Source organism: Dendrobium catenatum, unplaced genomic scaffold (assembly GCF_001605985.2).
Source record: "Dendrobium catenatum unplaced genomic scaffold, ASM160598v2 fragScaff_scaffold_993, whole genome shotgun sequence".
NCBI classification, from domain to species: domain Eukaryota; kingdom Viridiplantae; phylum Streptophyta; class Magnoliopsida; order Asparagales; family Orchidaceae; genus Dendrobium; species Dendrobium catenatum.
The window spans coordinates 1,827,472-1,846,950 of NW_021319455.1; the positions used below are offsets into that span (position 1 = coordinate 1,827,472).

The window sequence follows — 19,479 nt, forward strand, 5'->3', positions numbered from 1 at the left end:
TATACTCAATAATTAAGTCTGAAAACTAAACTAAGTCAACGTATCAGTGAAAAAAAAGAGTCAATGTATCAGTGAGTTAATCAACAAGCTAATTAGTCAACATAACTCATACTTAAGTTGAGCCTAGCTTAGATCAAATATAACTCAAATAAAAAAAAACTTTAAATTGTATTTTAATATTTATATAAATATATATACTTTTTTTTTAAAATACAACAAAGATAGTTACTTCAATCTTTTTCTAATTTCACCATTATAATGCTAGATTATTTGACATCACTCAAACATCTTGATTTGTATATTTCATACACAAACTTCACTATTTACAAAAGCCAAACCTTCTTAATTAAGTTTAGGTCTCAACGAATCTCATCGTTGAATATCTCTCCAATTTAACTCCATTTTTTATTCATGTACTGCTAGCATATCGAGCTTCATCGTGACTTTGTTTTCCTTGCACTATCATAGAAGCCTTTCTCTAGCAAGCTATATCACATTGTCCTAGAGATCTCTATTGCGACTTCTTCCGACGACATACTGCGCGCTGACTACGGTCCCTCAAACAACCATCGCTCATCTCTTGAGAACAAGTCTCATATCAATGGATTCTTCAACTATAACCATATAATGTGCTATATATGATATATATTTGCTACATTGTGCTAACACCGTTCCCTGAGAAAGGATATTACTTGTAATCAACAACAAACACTAGTGGAATAACTGAGTAGGGCCTTCTGATTTTGTCCATTTTCAGTGTTTTCTATTTTAAAATTATGGTGTCTCTCATGGCTCTTGCGTCGCTCTCTCTAATCTATTTGTGCTGGATCTTCATACGAAACTGGGACGTTAACACTCCATCTCTCTAACGCCTAAAATATCCCGTCTCACAATAATATCTATAAAAAAGAAGAATTTACATGGATATCACTCTACACCTTAATTTGCATATTGCACGCAAGAGCATCACTATTTACAAAAATAACACGTTGTTAATGAACTTTGGGTCTCGACGAATCCTACCTTCAAATATCTCACATTGCTCACAGCACATGAAGATGATCATGATAATAAATTATCAGCGTGTCAGGTTTGGCAACGTAGCGACATAAACATTGTGGCGACATATTGAAATGAAGAAAAGTAAGGGTATTATTATTATTATTTTTTTAAATATCTAAACCTTAAATTATAAATAATTAAATCTAAATATGAAATATATAAATAATTTTTTTTTTTGAAATGTAAATCCCGCTTATACCAATTCAAATCCCATCTCCAATTTCCAAAGACAGTTCGTTTTCCATCACAGGTCACGTCGGGCCCTCCGCAACACGACAACGGCCACAACCCTAAAGCGTTGCTCTGCCGCAGCTGGTCCGAAACCGACCCTGCACGCCATCTCCCGCAATCAATGAAAAGCAAATCGGAACTTTAACAAACTCGCGACCCGTTAACCCGATTCCCTCTCTTTTCCTACAGTCCGATAACCGACCCGAAAACCTTTAAAGGAAACAAAATAAAATACAAAACTCTAAACGGTGCTTATTATCTCAACTACCAACATAAGATAATATATTAAATATATAAATCAATTGTATATGAATATTTATAGATAATATATTTATATATTTAAAATAATATTATTAAATTCATTTTTTTCATCCATTATTTTTTTTAATGAAAATTAATTTCCTAATTTTTGCTGAATGATCAAAATAATTATGAATTTTATAAAAATATCAATTTGACCAATTGATTTTTAAATATGGACTAAATTAGTTATCACGTGAGATTATTTGCCTGGTGTTGTTGACAGACAAAGTCCGAAGATAAATTAAGACGAGCCACATCACTATTTTATTGTGTAACGGTGTTATGTACAGGGTGACGTGACATATCATGATTCATCTCTGGATAGTCTGATGACCATACGTAATAATTTTTCAAACTCATGAGATATTTTGATAGTTTGATTCTTATTCTGAAATTATTTATATATTTTTAATGAGAAATTTTGATTGCAAAATTTATTTAAATAATATATATAATATTGAAAATAATAAATAATATTTGAATTTTCGTGTTTTAAAAGTGGATATAAATTATATATTTTTATAGGCGAAGCGATTCCCGGAGAGAGAAAGGGAAGTGGAAGGGAGCGAAGCAAAGGACCAAGCTCTGATAGCAGAGAAAGTTCTGCAAATCTGTGCCTTGACCTCTCTCTGTTCTCTCTCTTCTTCCATCTGGATCGCCACATCCTATCATTTACCTGATCTTTCCGTTCTTCACTTCTTGTACGGTGGCGGCGGCGCTCTTCAAGTTTCCCGGCTCAGGCTGCCAGGTTACAGTTGTTCGCTCGTTCTCACTGTATCTTCTCCTCCTCCCGCCGCACTTCTCGATTTATCGGCAGAAAGGTCGTTTTTTTTTTCATTGCTTGGTATGTTGATTCTTCATTCCCTTGCTTTCTATCGTTCAGTGGCTCGGCAGAAGCGAACTAGGGTTTATGCTATCAGTTTGTAGCAGTCTTACGAGTTGCTCGGCTGGTGTATTGCAGGTTTCGGGATGGACAGGCTTTGGCGCGGTTGGATGTGAGGCTAGGGCGTGCGGGTAATGTGATGTTGGAGAAGCAAATAGATTTCTTTTGGAGCTTTCTGCTTGTTTTGTTGGGGGATGCGATGAAGTGAGGAAAGAGGGAAAAGAAAGTAGATTTTTTTAATTGGTTTACTTCTCTCTTTGGAGTCAGTTTGGTTGGGAAAATTGATGGGGAACAAGATAGGGAGAAAGAGACAGGTGGTTGATGAGAAGTATACTAGGCCGCAGGGGCTGTACCAGCTCCATGATATTGATCATAAGAAGCTTAGGAAGCTCATTCTTGATTCCAAGCTTGCTCCTTGCTATCCTGGAGATGATGAGGACTGCACGCTTGATCTTGAGGAATGTCCCATCTGTTTCCTGGTAAGATACTATTTTCATTATTTTTTCTCTGTTGCTTCTTTTTTTCTTTGCTGATTCACTTGAATTTGTGAACATGGAAATTGGAATGTGATTGTTCCTGTTTTGCCTTTCTTATATTTCCTTTTTTAATATCTTGTATTCAGTACTTCCCAAGTCTTAACCGCTCAAAATGTTGCACAAAAGGCATATGCACAGGTGCCACAAAAATTCAATAAATGCATTTTTTAAAACTATCAAATTGAATATCTTAATGTTAACATTATATATTTTTTTTTCCATTGATGGCGGAATTACTTCTTGCCAGAGTGTTTTTTGCAGATGAAACCGTCTTACTCTGCCAGACCCTCACAGTATCCTTCCGCTTATTTTGAATAGTTTGTACGTTATATATGAAACATATCAAGGATTTCGGTACTAGTGTACTTAACATCTTAAGATGTCCTTTCTGCAAAACCTCCAACTATGCTGTTGAATATAAAGGTGCAAAATCTAAGGAAGAGAAGGGCGTGGAACAAGTTGTGAGTTCTGCACTTCTGTTTATCATTTGCTTTGTTATTTCACTTAGGCTTCATTTGGGACGACTTTATTACTAATTTTTATACTAGAAAGCTGCTTTAAGAAGCACTAAGAAAGCCATCCCAAATGAAACCTTAATCCTCTTTGTTGCTGTATTCAGCAATTTTGCTTTTATCTGGCTGTCAGTTATTTGGATTACTTTTACTATGCAGGAAGAACAGCGGATTATAGAAGCACAAATAAGAATGAGACAGAAGGAGTTACAAAATGAAAAGGGAAAACTGTCTAAAAAAGAAGAGTCAAGTTCATCAAGTAGATCACTGCCTCTAGCTGAAGTTGAGTATCAAGACATGTCTATTGGCTCTCATTCAGGTATTTTGAATAGTGTTTATCTAGTTAGTCTGGGTGGTTTTTTTATCTTTAGCTAATGGAGTTCAAATGAACTAATAAGGGTTTTATAACTATTTATCCTTATAGCAAGATGTTTCAGATACTCATCTCAAGATGATGAGGCTGTTTCCTCTCAAGGCTCATGCAGTGTGGCAATAAGTGCACGCCCTTCGCACTCAATACAGAACCGGTTTGTACTTAAAAATGCCAGTCATTCTCTATGTTCATACTATTTCTTGGATCTCTTTGGCTCCAAACTAAAGTTATTTTGAAAATTTTCATTTTCTATAGAATAGCACCTAAGATTCTGATCATGCATATTATCAACTTATCATTGAGTTGTCGGGATGTTTTATTCTTTAGAATTTTGGATAGTTTATGATGCCTTGTGAATTGTGATTATTCCATCAAAACCATCTTCACTTCATTTACCTTTTTTTTTTCTCTAAGTTCCACTCAAATCTTGTCATCCGCAAGCCTCTTTGTGAGCAAAAGTTATCTTTTTCTCTTATGTTCAAAATATCTTTTCCAAGCTAGTTGAAGACTTCTCGAGCCGAATCATACTCTAAGAGATAATTGGTTCAAGACAATCAAGTCTATATCATTTGTCTACCTACTCTAGTACATAACCATTGATTGTTTTACCTATGATGTTTTCAAGTTTTTCCTTTGTAGAAACCTTCTATTTTACACTTCTATTAATAATCTTTATCACTCTTAATTTACATATATTTTCTAGTTAAATCTCCACATAAATGTGCTCATACATCTATATTTACTTTTGTCGGTAATTATGTTGTGGAAATCACATATGTTGATTTGCATCTTTTTCTTCACATTTCTAACCCGAATGCTAAACCTCACGTTTTTATTAACAATAGCCTTATGAGGATAATTGTAGTTTTAATGTTTCAGAGAATTAAAACCTCAATGGGAGCTGTGATAAGGCACAGAACAGGGCATTAAGACCTTGCAACCATCCCAACAAATATTTCATAAATTAAGCGATGTCTTCTGTCAACATTTTCTGCATAGTAATAGTTTATGTCAATCTTTTTAGTCTAAGTGGCAGCTGTTATTGTGCTTTTTTTTTATGTTTGTCAATGTTGCATCACTTCTGTAATTTATGCAACTTCTTGCTATTTTCATTTTAGTTTAAATTAAATTCTATGTTAAATTCTATGTATCGATAATTAATGTTTAGGCTTTAGTTTTATCTCTGCCATATTCTACTTTCTTTACTTGTTTGAAAAAACTTGGTTAGATTATGGATTTCAAATTCTCTACTATGATATGATTCCATCTCTATTGCTTTTGTTTTTATGCACTGCAGTTGGATTACTTAACCGTTATAGCTTAAGACTTTTTTTTTCCTTAATTTGATAAAATATACATGATGCAGGGAAGATAACTTTGACCTGGACCTTGAGAACAGAATGATTATGCAAGCAATCTGGCAATCTATTCAGGTGAATCCATATGCAGCTTGTCCTTATCTTCCGGGACATATTGAGCCCATTAATTGTCAAAATCTTCTTCTTTCATTTCATTCAAATTTAAATTGTACACTGCTTTCTACGAAATGGAATAGACAGATTGATCTGATTGATTTCCTTGTTTAGGGTTTAGGAATACTCTGATACTTTGTGTTTTTTAGCATGTTTTAGGAGAAAGCATGTTAGCGAAAGTAACTCTATTAAATAGAAAGCTTCCTCCACATAATATAAGTGCTATACATTAAGCAGTTTTTATGCCTTAAATGCACTGTCATAGCACTTGAGAATACCTTCATTTTTTTCCATTAATCATTTTTTATCCACAACCTAGCCCCTCTCGCGCGCAACTACATTACGGATACCATGAGTGCAACCACCATCATATATCCCTATATTCATGAATTTTGATGAATTTTTTTTCTTGATATTTTATTCATTTCTAATTTAATTTGGACAGCCTATGCTGTTTAACCATCAACTTTATGTTCGTTTTTTAACGTTACAGTTGTGCGATAACAATTTGGTGATTTTGGGCCAATTCCAACATTCTTTGGCCTATGTCTCTAAAGCATTTAGGTGAAAATCCTCCCTTAGATCCCATTTCCACCTATCAACCCTCTCTAGCACACCAAGCACACACAAACACACATGATTGGTTATTTTAAATGATCTATTTTATTAATACTAATTTTTGTATTTCTTTGTTTGATTTTTCTTGGGCTAATTAACACAAAAGAATACCCTCTTACTCTTCCTTTATTTGTTTGTTTAGAATAGTCATGTTCCATTGTTTGTTCAAGGCCGAGTCTCAAGAACATTAAATGTTCCAAGGAATTTATGATGGATCAAAAATATATTCTTTTAAAGAATAGGGGTCAAATTGATTAAAAAATAAATATATGTAATGTTATTGTTATTATATATGAACTATTTTGTTATTTTATATTTTGAATTGCCCATTTTCTTGTAACATTTAATATAATTACTTATAAAAAGTAATATTCACTTGTAATACTGAATCTTAGGAACAATTTATGTAAAGAGCATTATCTATCACTAAAAAAATAATGTCCTATTATATATGTGCTATAACCTTTTTATGAGAGTGAACAACGAAATTTAGTTCTCTTTTAAAAGTTAGTCTTGCCAACAATTACGCAAATCATTTCAATCAAAAGTTATAAAGAAATGTTCTAGATACGAGGGAAACGTATTGTCATTGTAATTGACTAATTAATGAAATCTAATTTATTTATAGCTAAGATTAGTATCATCACTAGTAATACCCGATTGGAGTTAGCACAATGAGGATTCATATAGTTGATTCAAAATAATTAGAGAATTGTTTCTATCCAACCATAAATGTCACAAAATAAAAGGAGGAATGACATTTCTAATATGGCCTTTATACTTAATAAACCTAGAGTTAAGCATAGCATTAATAGACAATTTAGCATTGAAGCAATTTAATTTAAAAGGTTATTAAAATAAGTCCAAGTTTTAACAACTAAAGGCCCAGATATAAAAACATGATGCATATTCTCATTTCTCCACATGATAACAACATTAACACTTGGACGACAAAATAAAATCTCTTTTAATTAAGTTATCATACGTAGGAATGAATTTACGCAAAATTCTCCAGACACAAATAACCACAGTGGAAGGAATACTTTTATGCCAAAGCATAGAAAAAATATTAGTAATCTCCTTCTTAGATCTAAAGGCATGCCAAGCATCCTTTAATCTAAAGCTACCATCTTTTTTAGTAATAATAGATCTAGTGCGAGGTTTGTTACTTTGTGCGATCAAGTCATTAATAAGAGTACATGTTTTAAATATCTTGGATCTATTGTTCAGATTGATTGTGAAATAGATGAGGATAATATTTGTAGAATTCAAGTTGGGTCATTTAATATTTCCAAGAGATTGTATGCATTTGTTCACTATATGTTACTACAATTGCTACTTTTATAAAGTGGACAACATAAATCCTATGGGAATTTAAGATGAGTATCAAATTTCATCCATGATAAGATAATGAATTATATTACCTTTCTTATCCATGTTCATGGAAATAAATTTAAACAAATAATTAAAACTAATTTAAAATTAAAACAAGATAAATCCTAATAAAGAGATATATCATATCAATTAAATAAGATAAAAGTTAACCCTAATAAAAAGAGAGTTTGATTCACTATTATATGGAGAACCAAATGATTAAAATAAATACAATGATAAAATAATCTAAAATGATCTTGATAAATGATTTATACTACATCAAATCTAGTTGGTTTTAGTGGCATGAGCTCGGCCTAAGTAGTCACCGTGTCCTCCATGGGCACTTGCCAGCTGAGGAACTTAACTGGCTCAAAGTCGAAGAGTCGCCCAATAGGAGCTACAAGGAACTTGTACAGATCCATCCAAGCTCTTAAATACTCTCCTTCTCGCCGGGGATCATCTCAAAGCTACTTGCCTTTTGCTTAGATTGGTACCAGTTTCCAATATTAATTGTAGGGAATGAGCATCTCAAGAGGTTAAGAGCCTTGTCCTTTGGACTTGGCCAAATCTTAGCTGGGGTTATCATAACTTGGAGGGATTTGACCTTTGCAGTTAACAACCTAGGAATTGCACTCAGAGACTCGCCAGCACGCCCTGAGGACTCACCCGTGCAGAATCACCCAGGTAGGGGTGTAAACAAGTCGAGTCGAGTAACGAGCTCAGCTTGTTAGTCGAAAAGTGAACTCGAGCTCGAGCTCGAGTCGATCTCAAAAAACGAGCTCAAACTCGAGCTCGTCCCATTAAAATCGAGTTTGAGCCGGCTCGCGAGTACCATGTTTTATATATTATTTTATTTATTAACATATATTTTAATACATTTTAATATATTATAATACATATTATATATTATTTTAATTAATAAATAATTAACGAGCCGGCTCGCGAGCGCTCGGCTTAAGCTCGAACTCGAGCTCGACTCGCGAGCTCGATAAGCTCGACTCGCGAGCTCATAAACGAGTCGAGCTCGAGCCGGCTCGGCTCACTTACACCCCTACACCCATGTGACTCGCCTTGGAGCCAAAGACCAGGTAAAAAACGGAGAATCACGTAGACACCTATCAAGCTACAACACGTGTCATGCACAATCTATAATGAATCACAATTAATGATATGCTTTTTTTACTATTTTTTATTTAGTCACCGGATCTCTATAAAATAAAAGGTAAAGAGGTATTTTTCTGATTTTTTTGGAGCACTATTGATCTTCAAAAGTATTCTTGAAGACTTTGGTTTCTTAGTTCTTCTCTCGTATCTCCTAAATCTTTTCCTTTATTTTTCATACTCGCCCTAAGTTCTCAAGCTCTCATCTTAGAGGTTGCTTGCTAGTAAGGCTGGGTATCATCCATGGATGAATTTGGATCTAACAAGATCAAGAAAATTTCTTCATCAAGAGTTCAACGGGAGCATAGCTCGTCTTTTATCTATGAGAATGTGGTGGTGGAACTATTTGATGAATATCTCTTGAACATTGACTTTTGCTGATTGAATATTAGAATATAATCCAAAATCTTTTAATTTGGATGTCACTATGCATCATACAACTTCATCATATCAAGACAATGGGTGAAGTTCCCTTAGTCACTTGATGATGGTAACAATCATAACACGAATTATATATATAGTGAGGAAGCAACCAATCATTTTTGTATGTGGAACACAGCCTACGTATTTGGTTATGGATCAATCAGAAATATAAGAATATGTGAATCAATCTATTTTTCATTGTAAGCTATTTATCAACAATAGGTTTGACATAAGGCATCTTAGGCTCACCAAACTTTTATTGCATTTCCTACAGTAATCCATTTTCATATTCATATTATCACGCATTTGTTATGGGAAATATATTTCTTGAAGGGTTATACAATTGATTCATGAATCAATTGGTTAATGTTATATGGTTAGCATTAGGGTAGGGGTTGGTGGATATGGGTTGATTAGGGTTAAGGGTTTAGATGTTCATCCTTTAAGAAAATTGAGCTTTGATATCAATTTTTGATGCTTTGACGCTAAGGTTTTGTTTGGGACGGCTTTCTTACTACTTCTTAAAGCAGCTTTCTAGTACAAAAATTAAAATTTATTTTTGTAGTAGAAAGCTGCTTTAAGAAGCAGTAAGAAAGCCGTCCCAAATGAAGCCTATGTTGATGATGCATTGATACCGATCTTTCTTAAATTCACCCTTAGAAGAGAATAAGTGTATTGGGCTTTTTATTTAGAGAATATCATGAGAATATGGTTGGGAATTTTGTTCGAGGTGGGAATTCCCAAACTTAGATATTCTATTGTTGAATTTTGGTGGGAGAAAACATAATATGGTAGCAAAAGAGGATTGCCTCAAATTTTATTAATTACAATATAATGAAATAATGGCTTTCTTAGCCTTATTTTGCTTCTCTATCTTAACATAAATTGTGTTGTTCTTACAAGATTTTTTTCAGATGAATATTGATTATGTATTGATACATGCATAAGTTTGGAGTTATTTCATTAATTTTAGCCTAAGTTCTCTAATGGGACATCAATGTGGCATGAACTGTCAATATTTCTCATGTGGACTTAGGATCAATAAATGGTGGTTTTACTTAAATTTTACATGAAGGTGCTTATATAAGATACTCAAAATAAGGTGTATTGATGTATACTTTATATACTTGGCCTAGTATTAATTGGAGTAGTACTAATAATTCTCCTTGATATTATTATAAGATAAAATAATATCTTATTTTGGTAGATTTATATTTATCTTGCATAAATTATACAAAATAATAGAGATATAGTTGATGATAGAACTTCTAATGTTAATGCTGAGAGTCAAAATGAAGTTAATTATGAGTGTTTTGTGATAATATGATACCATGGATCTTTGATTCTATAACTTTAATCAAGCTAATAGATTTGAGTGTTTGGTGGTAAAAAGTCATTGATAGCTAAGGCTTTGTTTGGGACGGTTTTCTTGCTGCTTCTTAAAGCAGTTTTTTATTAAAAATATTTTAATTTTTTTATTAAAAAGCTACTTTACAAAGCAACAAAAAAGCCGTCCCAAACGAAGCCTAAGTCTTTTTAGCAGCCAATGGGAAAAACCATAAAAATTAAGTTCATATCTGATCTAGTATTTCTCTAGGAACAGGAACAAGGAATGCAAAGATCTCCATCATCCTGTACTATCAACAGTTTACCCGTGCAACCATTATTTTCAGAAGATTGCTTCAACTGTAATTCAACTTTTCCAGCTGAATCTTCTCCTTCTACTGCTTTGGCTTCCACAATGGCTGATCTATCAGAGCCCCAGCACATATGCGGGAGCCTGAGCTCCTCCAATATGCTACAGTGCCCACCCAATTTTCCTGTAGGTAACTGGAGCGAGGATCTTGAACAGAGCACTCGACTACCCAATCCTGCACAGAATAGGTGGATGATAATGAACCATGGATCAAGTCTCATAGAGGCAGACCCAAGCCATTGGAATTCGAACATCATAACCGACGCCGGAATGGCAAGACAACCACTTGCAGAAGGAGTTAGTATGGCTTCCGGCCATGTCGTTCCTGAGAATTTTGAAGATCAAATGATGCTAACCATGGCTGTTTCAGTGGCAGAAGCTGGAGCAAGGATGAACTCTCTGGAAATGATGTGGTTATAGATGCTGATAATCTTGTTGTCTCTAAGGCTTCGTTTGGGACGATTTTCTTGTTGCTTCTTAAAGCAGCTTTTTAGTACAAAAATTAAAATATTTGTACTAGAAAGCTGCTTTAAGAAGCAATAAAAAAATCATCACAAACAAATCCTAAAGCTGGTTGTTTGAATGCTTAGTGAACATGAAGGCTGCAGGGAGCTTTATCAATGTCAATGAAGTTAAACCTATTTGCTAGCTTTCAGTTCAGTTTACCAGCAACCAAATAGAGCTTATTATAGGTTTTGATATACATTCTGTAAGAAAAGTGAAGAGAAAGGAAAGTGGGTGATGTGAATTTGATTGTAATTGTAAGGGCCTTGTTGACTTTGACAGGAACATGTTGTGAAATAATTTGTTGGTTTTTCTGAGATTTTAAAGATTAGATTGTTTCATTAGTGCTTATAAAGTTTCATGATAAATATTATGCAGTGCATTTATAACTAAAAAAAAAATAGAAAATTTAATGGCTACTTGCTCATCAGTTCTGTGGCACACTTGTAAATATGTGCTCAATTGCTGGAGCGATTATTATGTGCGAAGTTCAGATGTAAGATGCATCTAGATTTTATGAGAGTACACAGTAAATATATAATTTTATAAAAATCTCTTGAATGTTTGAAAAAATATTTTGAGCAGACATCTTAGGCTGTTCTAAGACGAATCAGGATGCATCATGATGTTTTTTTGCTATGCACCGGTGTTATGTACTGCTATGTATTAGGCAATGTAATATATTCTGATTTATTTTGGATCTGATGTTTGCAAAGAATAATTTCTTCAAATGTTGGACATCAATAGTACCATGATTTTTTTGTGGGATGTTGCTGTTAAGTTGACAAGTACAAATAATTAATAATCTGGTGATGTACTGTGTTGATGGAGTGATGCTGCAGGGTCAGAATAATAATTAGAAAAAGGTAAAGTGAGCTTTATTTTTTGTACTGAACCACTTTGCTTTATAAAAATAAGCCTTTTGTGATTGAATAATTTTATATATTATTTTGTTTATTTAATGTCTTGGAGAGATGAAATGCAAATTTTATATTTATCTGAATGGAGATTGAGTGCATATTTTTTTAGTATATGGGAGAAATAATAAAAAAAAGGAAATGTAAACTTAATTTTTTTAATTATCTTATTTTTAATAGATAAATTTTAAAATTATAATATAATTATCATTTAAATTATTCCTGTTTAATATTTTTATGTCACACTTAATTTAACTACCAATAAAATTTTATAATCTAATATTTAGATATTGTGAGCAAAAGAAATTACTTTTTAATCTTTATGATATAATATGATAAAACAACTTTCAAGATACTTCTCAATTTTAACTACATTGCTTCACTTATTTTTTCTATTTATTTGTATATTGTTGTTGTTATTTGTATAATAAACTAAAAGTCATTAAAAATATAGCATCTAAATATTCCAATATTATTTAATAATATTGAATGATAGTTATTAATATGATAATTACTATATTACATATTAGGAATTTAATCATTATTTTATAACAACAATGCATCAAGTCTTTATCCCACTATGTGCTATCGGTTATATGAATCTTTTTTTTTTTCTCATTATATATTATTAAAAGTGAAGGCCAATGCTTTATGTGATTAAACTATCTAAGGCGACTCTCCATAATCTTATGCGCCACTGGAGCTACTCCAACCTTTTCATTATATACTCGTTTCACATTCTGTCTTTAAGTGTAAAGTCACTCATTCACCTAAGAATCCTCATATGTACAACACTTAATTTTAATTTTATAATTCTCTTTTAATGGTCAAAATTCTGCGCCATAAAATATTATATATTTCACCGCCATCTTATAAAATTTCCCATAAGTTTGAGGGGCACTTTTCTATCACACAAGCCTAATGCATTCCTCTACTTCAACCATCCAATTTGAACTCTTCTAATAATATTCCCATCTATTTCACAATCACTTTGAATAATAGACCCAAGATATCTAAATCATGCACTCTTTTTAATGATCACCCAAAGTCACAATTCCACAATTAGATCTATTAATTACTACTAAAATTATACTTTATGTGTTCAGTTTTAGATATACTCAAAAGAAAACCTTTAGACTCTAAGGTTAAATTTTCCTTCTACTCCGTCTCTAATCTTATCAACAAGAAGAATATCATCACTAAAAAGCATACATGACGTACATCCTCTTGTTAATGTCAACTAAAAACATCCATGACAAACAAAAAAATATGAGCTTAAAGCTGATCCTTAATGGAATCCAACTGAAATAGGAATATACTTGATTAAACCACCTTGTGTATGAATATATATGTAACAACTCCTACATACATATCCTTAATGACTTAAATATAAGTATTATTAACTTCTTTTTTTCTAGAAACTTCATCATATGATTTATGTAAATCAATAAATAACATATGCATATCCTCCTTACTCTTTTTATATTTCTCCATCAAATCTCTCAATAAATATATAGCTCTATAGTAGGCATACCTGACATGAATCCAAATTAATTTTGAGAAACATTAGTGTGTACAAATTTTGCATTCGATTTGCCTCGTGAGCTGCTTTAAAATATTGTTTAGTAAGATATGCCTATTTTAACATTATATCATCCTGAAAGATAGACTAATATTTGACTATGGATTTGAAAAGAGAAACTAGGGCTACAAACGAACCGAGCCGAGTATGTGAGTGTTCATGTTTGTTTTTGTTTATTATTAGCTTTTTCAAGTTCGGTTCGTGTTTGATTCGAGCTTTATTGTTTGTGTTCATGTTTGGTTCGTTTAAATTAATGGTGTTCATATTTGATTCATGTTTGGTTCGTGTTCGATTCGTTTAATGCTTATCGAGCTTTAAACAAACTAGTCTTAACGAGTTCTATTCGTGGACATATTTAACGAATTTTTTTAAACTAGCAAACAAGCATGTTCATAAATAAATCTAATGAGTATTCTTGAGCAATCAAATAAGCAAGATATAACGATGTAATATAATAAATTAGCAATGGTATGAAAATTAAAACTACAACATATATTATAATATTTAATTACTTTAAAATTTATTAATTAAAATAATTATATTATTATGTTATAAGAAATTAAATATTTATTTTATATATATTTATCAATTTTATAATTAAATATTAATCAAGTTTTTATTGAGCTTATTCATGAGTTCTGAATTGAACACGAATCAAGCTTCATATCGAGCTTAATGTCGAGCATGTTCACGAGCTTCAAATGATGTTGTTCGTGAACATAAATGAACCAAAAACATTAGTGTTCAAGCTTATTTATTTAAGGATTGAGTATTAAAAATGCTGTTCAAGTTTGTTTGTTTAGTTAGTTAAACGACCACAAACGGGCTTTAATTGAACTGAACAACGAGTAGCTCATCAAACGTTTGATTCGCTTGTAGCCCTAAGAGAAACTCTTAATATATTTTCATAATCAAATATAACATAAGGAATATTCAGTTCATGCATAAGGATAAAGAGAACATTCATCTATTATTTTAATCATGAAACTAAATCAATGAATTTATTTTCATAATCAAAACACATAAGGAATATTCAATTCATCTATAAGGATGAAATATATATATATATATAAAGTTATCTACAAGTTATATAGCTTGGATAGATTCTAAGTTTTATATGTTTAAAGTTATCTACAAATTAAATTGTTTAGTTTAAGATCAATGAAAAGTGGTTTGAATTTAAGTTTGAATATTTTAAAAGTTTTAAATTTCTTTTAAGGGGTGTTTAATTGTTGAAATTTTGAAAAACATAGCTCTAGACCAACTCCTGCATAAGGGCATTAAAGCTTTAATTTCTAAATATTTTTTCACTAATTTTAAATTAATTTAATTCATTGATTACTAATTATAAAATTTATAATTTAATATTTAGATTTTGTCAATTCATTCATGACATTATTATAACATGCACAAGGATCAAAGCCTCCTTATGATATGTAGCCCCATAGCCCAAGGTAGTCCAGTTTAAAATCTTCATGATACAATGTTGATTTTTAGTTAGTTTTAATTCATTAATTATTGATTTCCAAAGTTTATAATTTATTGTTTACATTCTATCAATTCATTCGCAGCGTTGTCACAACCGACACGAGTACCAGAGCATCATTAGGACACGTAGTCCACAACCCAAGATAATTCAACCTAAAAACTTTTTGACGAAGTATATTTGATTTAATTTATCAAGTTATATATTTACTAAATTTTTTTTGTATTTGTTAAATTATTTAATGAATTGGGTTTGACTAATTATTGACTTTTTAAATTACAACGATTTCTAAAAATATTATATTTTACATAAATACTAGACCCAATGATGTGTTCAATGCCTTTTAGTTTGTGTCAATTGAATATTTTCTATTATAAGTTATGATTTTTACAAAATTCAACATATTTTAATGAATCAAATTTGACCAAATGTTGAGTTTCTAATTTATGTTGAATTCTGAAAGTTTATATTTTTTATAAAAAGGAGACCCAATTATGAGTTCAATGCCTTTGAGTTTGTGTTAATTGGAGTTTTCTATAATTATTTATGATTTTTATAAGTTCAACACATTTTAATGATTTATTTAATTAAGGGGATTTCTTATTTTTTTTTCCAAAAAAACTCCAAACATTTTGAAATCTTTCTCAAATGTCACTAATGACTCCTAGAGATGATAACAAGTTATTGCAATTATTTTGGAATTTAAAGATTTTTAATTATTTAATTTAATTAATTATTAATTTTTTAAATTTTAAATTACTTTTTATTTTGATTGAATTTCAAGTGGCTTTTTAATTTTTCTCTGCTAAGCTTTTAATTTTGAGCAATCTGATAGTTAAAATGTATTTTTTTTAATTTAATTTAGATTTATTATGAATGATTAAAAACTCTATGTTAATTATGTGTGTCAATCTTGGGTTCAGTATTTGACAGGCTAAATGAACTCTAAATGTAATGAAATTTGAAACATAGGTTCATCTGAACATGTGCTTCAAACCCATTAAATTTGGGCTCATCAAAGCTTTCCTAGGTGTCACAATCAATCTTCAAAAGTAAATACATCTATATCTTTGATGATTTGATTTAAGCAATCTACTGACTGGATTTGGGTTGAAACTAGTGACATTCTAACCCATGCATAAACATAAAACTTTCATAAGAAAATCAAAATAAAACTATGTGTAGATTGAGAGGTATGAATTTCCAAAATTTTGGATCAAATTATGAGCTAAAACTTCGAAAATTCAATTCACCAAGATCCAATGATCACAAAGCTTGAGAAAATTAGAGTATGCAGCACACACACCCTAGTTTATATTGTCCAAATTTGAGCTCAATTGGACCACTAGTTAGGGAGTAATTAAAAAATCTAATTTGCAATCAAATTACTCCTCACCACTAGTCAAAATCATTTAAAATTACTTATAAAATAAAATTGGGCTCAATATGGTTTGAATGAGTCCAAGAACACCAAATTTGGGTGAAAATAAAATTTATGGTGAATCTTGGAAGTTCCAAGCATTTATTTAATCACTTTAAAGCATTTTATATCAAATTAGCAGCTGTTCAATCATTGGAAATGATTGGCACGATGGCTTTCATCAGATTTAGTGATTGTGCCATGCGTCGCGCCCAGAATAACCCCTCCTTTTCACTTATCTACGTATGTAGAGGATAAGAGCCATCTGATCCAGTCCAGATAAGATTAATGGATTGGATTATGTGCGAGAATTTTAGAGGGGTGTAGTTTCGAATCACGCTTTGTTCAATTAGATATGGGCTTCCCGATCTCAATACACGCGTGATCGACGGCTCAAATCAACCTCAAATCCATAGTTCAAAACTTCAAATATGAACTAAAATTTTTAAATGCTCATAACTTCTTGTATGCTCATCCAAATTCAATAAAATTTGAAACATATCTTCCCCACACTCAAATGAAGAGCTGAGAAGTGTTTGATTGCATTGAAAATCACTTTTCAGAAAACACTTTTAGAGAGAAGTTTTAGGCTTAATTTGGAAAAATACTTTGATCGAGATGATGAAATCCTTTGATCTTGGAATCTAAGGACTCCTAGACTTATCTTATAGAACTTTCTTGGAAATTCCAAGCTTTGAAATCCATTGGATGGGGAGTTACATGAGTGAGAAGGTTTTTCCTCTCCTCTCTCTCTCTTAGATTTCATTTGGAGGAATATAGAGTTAGAGAAGGCTGGGGAAGGCTATGAGGGACTTGAGGGAGTTCCTATGAAGCTAGATAATGCAATTGATCAACCCTTGCTCCAAAAAATTAAGGGTCTTTATAGGAGAGAAAAATTACAATCAAGGGCCAAGATCTTTCCACCTAAGCACTAGCCAACCACCATTTCAATTATGGACTGTCTAATATTAGGCATGGGGAGGTTCTAGAGAGTTTGAGCTCATTGGGATAGCTGGATAGTCAGTTAGGAGTGAACCAATGATTGCTTGAAGGCTGTTTTGGGGAATCTTGCCACATCAGCAATCCATATGGCTGGGTCATTATTATGACATGTGGGAAGAACATTCTAGAGTGCAATTGATCAATTGGTTGGGTCCAATTTGGGTTGGGTTGTCAATGGGCCTAATAATTTAGGTTTTGGAGGGTTGGTTCAACCCAATTGGTTGACCCATGTCAACCCATGGATTGGACTAGCTATGTCATGTGCATGGGGTTAAGGGACACATGCTACAATTATTTGTGTAATTTAATTCTAAAAGAGTTGGATTTTGGTTCAAGAAAATCCCTTTGGGTGCACTTGGTTCAACCCACGTGGGTAAACCAAGTGGGTCCATAGGCTGAAATTTTTTTGGGAGACTTGCGGTGACCCCAAGGACTTCCCCCAAAAGTTTTGTTCATTAGTTTTGTCAAAATCATTGGTTTTGAATTTTTTAAGTATTTATATGTGTTTTGGTCAACCATGGTTGACTTGATCAACTAGGTTTGACTTGGGATCAATGAGGGGTCTAACTTATCCAAATGTAATTTAAAACTTATTGGAATACGTTTCATGCAATGGTGAGGTAATTTGATATGAAATGCAAGTTTAAGAGTTTAAGGGGCTCCTGGGCCAACTAGGGTTAACTTGGTGAATAAGGGTTGACCAGGGGTTGAGATTTAATTTAATGCATTGCAAATGATATTTTGATTTTGTTGGAAGTGGTCCTAAGATTTGGTGAGATCTCCATACATGAAATGCAATTTCAAAGGCTGAAGAGGCATTTTGGTTAACCTAGGTTGACTTGGTCAACCATGGATGACCATGGATTGTGGTTGGTTTCAATGCACTCCAAATCACATTTGAAATGTTTCGGGGTTTAATTTGGTTGAGCCATGTTGAAGTTTAAGAAAAATTCAATTTATAGAGATTTTGGGGTTTTCAAGGTTTTGTGGTCAATCATGATCAGCCATAATCTACCAAGGGTTCAATGTTGGTTCAATGCATCATGCAAATGATCATGATCATGATCAATAGAATTGGGGAGGCTTTCAAGGTCAAAAATAATAATATAATATGCTTAGTGGCATATACTGTAAATATTTGAAAGTTTTGTTGCATTGTAATATGCTTTTGAGTTACATGAGTTAAAAGACTTGGAATGCCTCCAAGCTAATTTGGATGACCCTAGAAATTTGCCTAATCAATATACGACCGACTAATCATGAATCCAATATCATTTGGTTGAATTTTGTCCAAAAATAGGTTATGAACCAAGGGGTCTTGTGTTTTCTTTTGAGCATTAACTTTTGAGGTTTGAGATTTGCATTGAATCTAGCTAATGGATTTAATGTAGATTTGATTTGGCCAATGATTTGAAGGATTTTTGGATCTGAAATGCTTAGATCATTGACGCTCATTGATAATTATCAGTGATTGAATAAATGATCAGGTGACAATTAGTGGTGGCTGTCACCTTAACTTTAATTTTATTTAAAGCCACTTTAACTTTAATTTTACTAATACGACAATACTAAAAATCTAAGTGTGATAAAGTCACTAAAATCAATCGTATTCTCACTATATTCATTGAAAGCTTATCAAAATATCTCATCCACTGATGTTAAATATCTTCTCCTAATTTTTTTTTTCTAGATAAGTTGCAGTTTTTACTGCAAAAGAAATGATGACATTCAATACAACAGTTTCATGCATTTAAAAGGAAATAAGGATTATAGAACAATGAACAACTAAGGCTTTGTTTGGGACGACTTTCTTACTGCTAAAACAACTTTTTAGTATAAAATTAAAATTTTTGTTCTAAAAAGCTGCTTCAAGAAGCAGTAAAAAAGCTGTCACAGACTAAGCCTAAATCAAATATTCACAACA

At 32.1% G+C, this 19,479-nt stretch overlaps 1 protein-coding gene across 6 annotated transcripts; it reads left to right on the forward strand.

The window, feature by feature from the left end:
- Nucleotides 1-2,114: 2,114 nt before the first annotated feature.
- On the forward strand, nucleotides 2,115-11,492 carry LOC110116519 (E3 ubiquitin-protein ligase DA2L). 6 transcript variants are annotated; one of them, XM_020850118.2, is made up of 10 exons: nucleotides 2,115-2,440; nucleotides 2,558-2,610; nucleotides 2,747-2,958; nucleotides 3,102-3,153; nucleotides 3,263-3,308; nucleotides 3,395-3,476; nucleotides 3,687-3,846; nucleotides 3,952-4,054; nucleotides 5,267-5,333; nucleotides 10,546-11,492. In XM_020850118.2, the coding sequence occupies exons 3-10, from the start codon at nucleotides 2,764-2,766 to the stop codon at nucleotides 11,062-11,064; spliced, it is 1,224 nt and encodes a 407-aa protein (XP_020705777.1). In that variant the 5' UTR covers nucleotides 2,115-2,440; nucleotides 2,558-2,610; nucleotides 2,747-2,763; the 3' UTR covers nucleotides 11,065-11,492. The 6 variants fall into 6 exon arrangements, with proteins under 6 accessions (XP_020705777.1, XP_020705774.1, XP_028553602.1 ...); XM_020850115.2 differs by having other exon boundaries at nucleotides 2,115-2,417; XM_028697769.1 differs by having other exon boundaries at nucleotides 2,558-2,958.
- The last annotated feature ends 7,987 nt before the right edge of the window (nucleotides 11,493-19,479 follow it).

Bases quoted from the DNA above. Each gene is read 5' to 3' on its own strand.
- LOC110116519 (XM_028697769.1), top strand. From the start codon at position 2,764: ATGGGGAACAAGATAGGGAGAAAGAGACAGGTGGTTGATGAGAAGTAT. The intron at 2,959-3,101 runs GTAAGATACTAT...TCTTGTATTCAG, and splicing joins AATGTCCCATCTGTTTCCTG to TACTTCCCAAGTCTTAACCG. The intron at 3,154-3,262 runs GTGCCACAAAAA...ACTTCTTGCCAG, and splicing joins CACAAAAGGCATATGCACAG to AGTGTTTTTTGCAGATGAAA.